At 34.4% G+C, this 9,824-nt stretch overlaps 1 protein-coding gene across 5 annotated transcripts; it reads right to left on the bottom strand.

The window, feature by feature from the left end:
* Positions 58-9,752, bottom strand: LOC110272304. 5 transcript variants are annotated; one of them, XR_002363492.1, is made up of 5 exons: positions 9,129-9,751; positions 8,998-9,045; positions 8,802-8,880; positions 8,031-8,156; positions 58-341 (listed from the first exon to the last, which is right to left on the bottom strand). XR_002363492.1 is itself a non-coding variant. In XM_021124383.1 (5 exons), the coding sequence occupies exons 1-4, from the start codon at positions 9,276-9,278 to the stop codon at positions 8,670-8,672; spliced, it is 282 nt and encodes a 93-aa protein (XP_020980042.1). In that variant the 5' UTR covers positions 9,279-9,749; the 3' UTR covers positions 7,616-8,156; positions 8,624-8,669. The 5 variants fall into 5 exon arrangements, 3 of the variants coding, with proteins under 3 accessions (XP_020980042.1, XP_020980040.1, XP_020980041.1); XM_021124383.1 differs by lacking the exon at positions 58-341 and adding an exon at positions 8,624-8,674 and having other exon boundaries at positions 7,616-8,156; positions 9,129-9,749; XR_002363493.1 differs by lacking the exon at positions 58-341 and having other exon boundaries at positions 7,616-8,156; positions 8,752-8,880; positions 8,998-9,042; positions 9,129-9,752.

Below are 9,824 nucleotides of genomic sequence, written 5' to 3'. Positions count from 1 at the left end.
ATTTAAAGATAAAATAATCATGATATAAATATATCAATCATAAATTAATTGTAATATATTATCTTCAACCATTTATTTTCAAGACAGGAAAACCAAAAAGCATAAAAAAAAATTTAGTTGATACATATAGTAAAGGCAAAATTCTTTCAATGATAAAACACATTTTTTACAAAGATCATAAACAATCCTAAAAACACAACTTCTACAATACATTATCATTACAATTTGACGCAGTATGGATCCTAAAGCTGTCATTGAAGGTATGTTGACTTGCGTTCATTGAGTATAAACTCTCCAAACCAACTGGAATTCAAAACCATCAAGTTTGAACTTTTGTCCTCCTGTAATCAAAATTAACATCAACACCGAAAATCATAGTTTTTCAATGTGTTAAATTACATCGTTAGTCCACATTTTTAGTAAAATTGTAAATTAGTTTTTACACTTTAAAACAAAATATTCTCAGCATATTCTGAGAATATTCTATTAAATCAACACTTTTTGAGGGACAGAGACTAAATTAAAAATTTTAATTCTCTTTAGAGGCTCAATTACAAACTTTTAAAGTGTAAAGACCAATTTGTAATTTCACTGAAAGTATAGGACCAACTGTATAATTTAACATTTTCAATGCCTCAAAGAGGTTTTTTTTTTTTTACCAAAGATATGAAGACTCGAACCCGCAATCTCTTAGATGAATATGGGGAGATTATGCCATTTAAACTATTACTCATTGGTCAATGCCTCAAAGAGTTGAGATCTACTCATAGTGCAATATAATAATTTCACCAAAGGAAGTAGAGAAAATGCAATTAATCAAATAAGAACAAAAAATACAGAAAACATTATCCATAAGATGATTTTCGTTTATAAATGCACTAAAAATATCATTATTATAAGATAAATTTGAATTATTCATAATTAATCCTATTTTTTCATTTTCTAAGTGCAATTCACGTCTCAGGATATAACGTAATCAAAGAGGATAGAACCTTAAAAAATTACCTCTATTGCTATTCAAGTAAATCATAAGGCAATGAAAATTACAAACAATCAAGAGGTAGAAACAGGATATTAAAGAGAAATCATAAGCATGATGCTCACTAATAAAAATATTTGATAACTAAGAATTTGTCTTGGTGGTAGCCAAAATTATAAACAAAATAAATATTGACAAAAATATTTATCCATAAAATAGATGACATCTACATATCTATATAGACTTAGCCTGAAAAATAAAAAGTTTAAAATTTCCCATCATAAGAAACTCAAAATAAAATATCATCCATCATAATTCTTAAACTACCATAAAGACTATAAGAATAAAAGAGAGATAATATAGTCAATGCAATTACCACTTATCATTGAAGATATATTCAATCATCTTAGCTGAGCATCACTTTCGAGAAACAATTTTTTCTCAAACTCAGTTATATCCATAGTTTAAATCTCTCTAAAAACTCGGGTACTAACCAATCTCAAATGTTTTAGCCAATAAATCGAATAATAATAAGAAGAAAAAAATCTGAATGTAATAATAATAAGAAGAAGAAGAAGATTCTGCAATAACTTCCTAAAAGGAGCAAAAAAAAAGTTAGAACCAACTTTGTCCTCTATAGATATTAATCCAGAAAATTGGTATCAATGGCACATCCCCTTTGATTTTTATGTTTTACAATAAGTAGTAATTCACTAATTTGTATAGCAACTTTCATGGATCAACAACTTTGTGGCTTTAAGCACCTTAGTTAGATGTTAATCTCGCTACAAATTGCTAAGGAAGAGGGTGGCTTTGGTGAACCATAGAGCATTAAGGACAAATGTAGAACATAAAGTGATTGAAATTTGTATACTTTAGAGTTCGGTAAAATTGGATCAACAACCACTTTTATATAAATAGTATCAAGATTATAACATATAGATAATGAAAAGAACAAATTTAAAAGGAAGGAAAAATCACAATTTGTTATACTCAAGAATTAAACAAAAAAACTATAAGCATCCAGATTGCAGAGCACTTGGAAAAATAAGAGTACCTATTCTTGCCCTTTTCTCTTTTTTCCGTGAGTGGTTCTCCCTTTAATCATTCCTCTATTCACACTCATAGTACTATCCACTTTCACCACAGTTTCAATTTCATGTTCAATATATATTAAAAGAGAAATATTAAAACTTTTTTATTTGACCAACCAAGAGAAACAACACAACCACAAATTTAAAAAAATGAAAGCATTAAGTAAACTACAACGAATTCAAACTAACTATTTCTCTTACAAAATATTTTAAAACAATTAAATACCTTTAGATCATGAGAATGAGCACCTATTTCATGGTATTTAGAAATTAGAACGTAAAAGATAGTAGATAGAGAGAATGGGTCTTACTGAGAAGAATTCAAACCAACAATTAAAAAGGTAGAAGAATTCAAGCCTATTGAAACTTCACACTTGAAAAAGATTTTTTTTTTCTTAAAAAAAAGAAAAACTACTCTTCAGAAAGTAAAGGGTAAATTGCTCTCATTGTATACATTACATATAATAGTATTAAACATTAGATATGATGAACATATATGCCAACAAACAACTGCATTGCGTCCATGCATTTTTTTGAATCTTTTCCTTAAAAAACAATGAGCAAATAGTTGTGTTTTATGATAAGTATAGTTTAGAATTAGGTGAATTCTATCCAACCCCCTCTAAAATAACATGTAAGTTACCCTTCATGATGTGTCACATTTTAATTGGTCATTACTTAACTATAGTTGAGTTATTTTGTAATTTATTATTTGAGATGGGTAATTGTATAATTTCTTAAAATATTAAAATTCTATCCCATTAATTGAAGCACGTTCTCACGCAATCTCTTTCTACAGTGCATCATTCCTTAACGAGTCGTTGAATTTCCATGGCTTGTAACTTCTTCATTCTTCCCAGTATAGTCAGCACCTATAGTCAGCACCGACTTCATTGCTAAAATAGATTTATTTTATTATATTATATTTTAAATATGAATATATATTCCATCTTGTAATTAAATAAATATATATTTTTTTAATGAAAAAATTTAATAACCGAACTAACAGAGTGATTCAGGGGGATTGAGTGAGAGGACAAGAGATAGCAATGAAGTCCGCGTTGACTATACTGGGAAGAACAGGGAAGTTACGAGCCATGGGAATTCAACCACCCGTTAAGAAATGATGCACTGTAGAAAGAGATTACGTGAGAACGTGCTTCAATTAATGGGGTAGAATTTTAATATTTTAAGAAATTATACAATTACCCATCTCAAATAATAAATTACAAAATAACCCAACTATAGTTAAGTAATGACCATTTAAAATGTGACACATCATGAAGGGTAACTTACATGTTATTTTAGAGGGGGTTTCTTTTTCTTACGCATACATAATTTGCGTATTTAACTTGTACTAATAACTAAATATCATAAGGCAACAAAATTAAAAAACACTATTCTTTTATAGTTATAAAAAAATGACTTACACTGTTACACATTCTATATGTAAAGAGTAATAACTTTTAAATTGTATGAGTTTAGTCAATAACAATGTAAAATAAAATCAGAGTAATGTAGTTTTAAGAAAAGTACCAATAAAAGATAGTTTAATCAGATGTGAAGTATTTCACTATTTAGTAAACAACTACCAAATTATATAATACTAGAAACAAATGAATACTCATCATTGGAAATAGTCTTGCAAGTATGCAAACTATGATGCAGTTATGTGTAAAGCCTTACAATAATTAGAAGTGCCTAAATCTGAACCATCTATTGTCAGGGCTAACCACATCATATCAAGAGAAGTAATTTCTCACAATTAGAATGGATAGGTTGAAACTTGAGAAGACAAACTTAACATGATATAAACCAAATTGAAGCTAGTTTTTATAAATATCCTTATCATGTTACTTTACAACACCAAATTAATTATTAATAGCTCACAACTAAAAACACTTACCAGTCCAGTATCCAATAGATTTCAAATTACATCAAAACCTAAATAAAGAACCCTCTTAGAGAGGAAATGAAGTTTCTAAAAAGAAATATCACTATTAAAATTCCAACATGCTCAACCAATGAAGAACAATTAAAATTTAGATACAAGGTAATATCAAATTATGATATATGAAACAGATCTTAATTGAAGAAAATATGCTTAATAAAAATTGGAAACCAAGTATAACATGAGAATAAATAGAGAATTAGAGATATACAGGATCTAAGGTGAAGAATTGAACAGCAGGGGAGCTATACATTAACAACAACAACAAAGCCTTGTCCCACTAAGTAGGGTTGGCTACATGAATCAAACGACGCCATTGTACTCTGTCATGTGTCATGTCTACAGAGAGACCATTTACATGTAGATCTCGTTTGACCACCTCATGGATGGTCTTCTTAGGTCCTCCTCTGCCTTTCGCCCCTTGTCCATCTTCCATCTCATCCACCCTCCTGACTGGATGTTCTATCGGTCTTCTTCTCACATGTCCAGACCACCTAAGACGCGATTCAACCATCTTTTCCACAATGGGTGCTACTCCAACTCTCTCCCTTATATCTTCATTCCTTATTTTATTCAATCGCGTATGTCCACTCATCCATCTCAACATCTTCATCTCTGCCACACTCAGCTTATGTTCGTGCTCTCCTTTAGCCGCCCAACACTCCGTATCATAAAGCATAGCCGGTCTTATAGCGGTGCGATAGAATTTACCTTTAAGTTTTAAAGGCACTTTTTTGTTGCATATAAAACCAGATGCACTCCGCCATTTTGACCACCCTGCTTGGATCCTATGATTTACATCATGTACAATCTCTCCATTATCCTGTATGATGCACCCAAGATACCTAAAACTTTTAACTTTTCGTAGGGTGTTTTCTCCAATCTTCACTTCTATATTAGAGTTTTCCCTTCTCGCAGGCTCTTGGATGTGCTCTGTGAGTACTTCCAAGACTAACGTGAAAAAGTATGGACTTAAGGATGATCCCTGGTGTAATCCTATACCAATAGGAAATTCCTCTGTCACACCACCTTGGGTCTTCACACTAGTTGTGGCCCCATCATACATGTCTTTAATTGCACGAATATATGTGATCCTTACCCTCCTCTTTTCTAAAACCTTCCATAAGACCTCCCTTGGTACCCTATCATACGCTTTTTCTAAATCAATAAACACCATATGTAGATCTCTTTTATTACTACGATACCTCTCCATCATTCTTCTTAAAAGGTATACCGCTTCAGTGGTAGATCTGCCTGGCATGAATCCAAATTGGTTCTCTGTTACTTGTGTCTCTTTTCTCAACCTCCGTTCTATCACCCTTTCCCATAACTTCATGGTATGACTTATAAGCTTGATCCCTCTATAGTTTCCGCAACTTTGTATATCCCCCTTATTCTTGTAGATAGGTACCAAGGTGCTCTTTCTTCACTCATCAGGCATCTTCTTTGACCTTAAAATTTCATTAAAAAGCTTGGTTAACTAGTTGATGCCTTTTTCTCCAAGACCCTTCCAAACCTCAATCGGAATATTATCAGGTCCTACTGCCTTGACATTTTTCATCTGCTTTAGAGCCTCTTTTACCTCGAAGTCTCGAATTCTTCGATAGTAGTCAAAGTTTTGATCTTCTTCCCTTGTGCATAGTCGACCAAGGCTCGGAAGAGTCTTCTATCCCTCATTAAATAACTCGTAGAAGTAACTCTTCCACCTTTCCTTAATCTTCTCATCTTGAGCCAACACCTCTCCATCCTTATCCTTTATGCACTTAACTTGATCCAAATCTCTCGTTCTTCTTTCACGGCTCTTTGCGATTCTATATATACCTTTTTCTCCTTCTTTTGTGTCCAAAGACTGGTAGAGACCCTCATATGCTCTTATTCTTGCTTCACTTACAGCCACTTTTGTCTCTTTCTTAGCCGCCTTATATTTTTCCCAGTTATCTGCGTTGCAGCATAAAGACCACTCTTTAAAGCACTCCCTTTTTATCTTTATCTTTTCTTGTACACTGGCATTCCACCACCAGGACTCCTTGTCTCTTGGTCATATTCCTTTAGATTCACCAAAGCTTTCTTTTGTTGTTCTTCTAATAACTTCTGCCATTTCCCTCCACATCTCTTCCGCACTTCCATTTCCATCCCACTTTGCCTCTTCCCATACCCGTCTTAGGAAGCTTCTTTGTTCCTCACCTTTCATCCGCCACCACCTCGTCCTTGGGTTCTTCGTATAATGTCTTTTCCTCAACTTTTGCTCAACGTAGAAATTCATGACGAACACCCTATGTTGTGTTGTCAAATTCTCTCCCGGGATAATTTTACAACTAATGTAAAATTTTCGGTCGACTCTCCTCAACAGGAAGAAGTCGATTTGAGAGCTTGTCATGCCACTCTTATAGGTTATAAGATGTTCGTCTCTCTTTTTAAAACATGTATTTGCGATGAGAAGATTAAAGGTTGAGGAAAAGTCCAAAAGAGTTTTATTCTCGGCATTGATCACCCCGAAACCATGGCCTCCGTGAATACTCCCATATCCAGTCACTTCTCTACCAACATGGCCATTTAAATCTCCTCCTAAGAAAATCTTATCTCCCAAAGGTATGTCTTGAACCAAACTCTCTAGATCCTCCCAAAACCTTATCTTGTGTTGTTCGTCCGAACCCACTTGCGGTGCATAGACGCTAATCACATGGAAAGCACATTCCTCCACCACAAGTTTGATAGAGATGATCCGATCTCCCACCCTCTTGACATCCACTACGTCCTTCTTCCACTGCTTATCTACAATTATTCCAACCCCATTCCTATTCTTCACCTTTCCTGTATACCAAAGTTTGAAGCCAGAAGTATCCAACTCCCTAGCCTTCGCACCAACCCATTTTGTTTCTTGTAGGCACATAATGTTAATCTTCCTCCTTGTCATGGTGTCCACCACCTCCATGGACTTTTCTGTTAGAGTGCCTATGTTCCATGTCCCAAATCTCAACCTTCTGTCACTCCGACCTTTACCTTTTACTTTGTGAACTAGCTTATTTACCCTCGTCCGTTCACGAAAATGCGAGAACTCTTGCTCATTTAACACTACATCCGGGCACCGATGCAGCGGCTCTTGCTCATTTGACACCGTACTCGAGCCATACAGCGCGTTACTTCTGGGCAACGACCTAGCTTTAGCGCAATAATGTCTTTGATTTATGTCATGGGGGTTCGACTATATTTTTATGTTGGTTGTCGAAGACCTAACACAACCCTCCTCCTTTATCCGGGCTTGGGACTGGGTATGTACCGCAAGTGTAACATAGGCGGAGTTATCAAGGAAGCTATCATAGAGAATTTTAAAATTCGTCTAAAAAAAATTGGGGATTGGTCATATGTGGTATCTGCTTTGCTAAACTATGATACTTTAAGCTGTGGAGTGAAAGACTGATAATGAATCTTTGATAGAAATAAAATATCACATGCTTCATCTATAAAATTTATTTTCAGTGAAGTCTTTCTTCTTGATAAATTCATTTACAACTGGCTGAGACTATATAACTGAATTTTGTAGTGTGTAAAAACTTTTCATGCACATCACCCTCCCTTATGTTAACTTTTCTCTTGATTGGATAAAACGAAAATGAAGGTTGGGGAAGCAATAAAACAGCACAAATGAAAATTTTCTATATTTCTATATATATATATATATAGGGAGAGACTTGGTTATATTCCTTTTGACTTGTAATGATCAACAGCAGCAGGACTTGGTGATCACTATGAAGCTAAAACTATGTTGTGCTTTAGTCATTGGTTAATTATTTCTAAAGCTATGGATGCTAAATTGTGTTACAGTTGGAGAAAATGGTGCAAGGACCTCCAGAAGGACATAGAGCAAATGCTGACACCCTAGCTTTCCTATGTTGAAACCACTAATAACATTTGAGATCTATCCTTGTATGAGATCTATCCTTATATGAGAGCCATGCAACAAACATTATAAAGGAATCCAACAGCAATACAACAAATAGAACATTACCTGACGATGCCAAAGCACAAAGTAAAAAAGGTAGAGCGGGTGGTGTAGGATAAACCAGGCGTATAGTTGCTACTTGCTGTCAGTAGGTCAACTTAACTCCTTTCAATTTATTCTGATCAGATTCACCTTGAACAAAAACAACAGTAGATATAGTTTAGTTTCTATCATGTCAAATACTGCTAGTTGATTAAATCATAATGTATTTATGGTAAATTTATCTCAGTCCAATTTTCATTAATTTTCAAAAAGTTTTTTCTACAGTAAAAGATTGTTTATGCAGGGAGAAGAAGAATATAATATATTAGCTACAATGCAATATTAATTCAAACCAAGATGCATGCAATATTAAGCACAGAGAGAAGAACAGAATCATGTAGCAGAGTTAACATAAACATGAAATTTACAAAGTTTCATTTGAAAGCAACAAAGCTGAAATGGGTCGTGAAAAAAAAAATTTGACCCAATTTTAGAAGAGGAAAGACCCAAAAATCTAAAATTGAAACTCACTACCTTAAAGGGCGATGAATATAGTAGATATAGTTTAAGGAATTGAACAAAATAATTAATAGAAACACAATAGAGTGGATATAAACTTGCACAGTAGCTGCAGAAAGATCTTCTTTTATCTTAGTTCCTAAATTATTCTGAAATTACAGAAGCCAGGACATCAAACACCAAAGAAAAAACGAACAATTCATGCTGCATTACTTAGAAATCTTACTTGCTCTTATTGGATGCAAAATTGAAGATAAGAAGAAAACAGGTTAAGACCTTTCGGCGAAGGGCAATTAGAATTCTGGCAACAATTTTTACGGTTCTGGATTTTCTGCATCCAAGGAGATAGACGCCTCTGCACAACAACAACAACAATACAGACATTTACATCAGATCAAATAGTAAGGAACACACACAACTCATCATCGCAAATCATTATGAATCTGTCATTACAAAAAGAAAAAAGAAATACCCCTAGGTGGGAGCGCGTCCCTTGAGAGTAATCTGGTGCTGCTACCTGCTATGAAGATACAATTTAAATAAACAAAAATAATATTAAAAAAAAAAGAGAAGTATGAGCAGGGATATATTAAAATCTTATACTTTCATTTTCTCATAGAGCTTGTTGGGAAGTCTGTTGCAAAATGCCCAGAAATGCCTATAGTTGTAGCAGGCTAGCAGCTTCCGCCGGCACAAACGCCGCCAAACCTGCCTCTGCATCCGCCTCCTCCCTGGTTGCAATCCTTGACCCATTCTACCACGGCTGTAGCATGCACGACCGTCATCACATCCTCCACCTTATCCACCACCACGACGAACTCCACCGCGACCACTGGGACCCATGCTGCCTTAGACTCCTCCACCACCATAGCCGTCGTCGCCACCGCATCCACCTTGGTAATTCCTACCACCACTGCTGTTGTCCCTTCCACCGCGACGACTCCCCTTAAGGTTGGAGCCATAAGGTACAGTGACATCAACTGCCTTGAAACTCTATAATCTCCACCTTCAAGTTAGATTAGGAACAAAAAGAATGAAAAAGAAAAAGAGATCGAAAAATAGTATTAGAGAACAGAGAAACGAACTAAATAGGAGGAGGAGGAAGTAAAGATGATGATGAAGAAGAAATTGATAATGGAAGGACAACGTAAATGATGGGAATGAATCTTTTTTTCAATTTGGATTTTCACTAGGGGAGAAACTCTCTTTTCAAGGATGGTTATAGAATAGAATAGGATATATATTTTTTATAATTAAAATTAATTATTAAAAATTATTGAAATATATACACAGGAGGAA

Source organism: Arachis ipaensis, chromosome B05, assembly GCF_000816755.2.
Source record: "Arachis ipaensis cultivar K30076 chromosome B05, Araip1.1, whole genome shotgun sequence".
In the NCBI taxonomy this organism is placed as follows: domain Eukaryota; kingdom Viridiplantae; phylum Streptophyta; class Magnoliopsida; order Fabales; family Fabaceae; genus Arachis; species Arachis ipaensis.
Note: the sequence above shows the minus strand (reverse complement) of the source record. Positions and strands in the feature narration are given on the sequence as shown.

Coding starts and splice junctions, on each gene's coding strand:
- LOC110272304 (XM_021124381.1), bottom strand. CDS start 9,278: ATGGGTCAAGGATTGCAACCAGGGAGGAGGCGGATGCAGAGGCAGGTT. Junction 9,046..9,128: donor AGCTCTATGAGAAAATGAAA/GTATAAGATTTT, acceptor GTATCTTCATAG/CAGGTAGCAGCACCAGATTA. Junction 8,157..8,801: donor TAATTGCCCTTCGCCGAAAG/GTCTTAACCTGT, acceptor TTTTTGTTCAAG/GTGAATCTGATCAGAATAAA.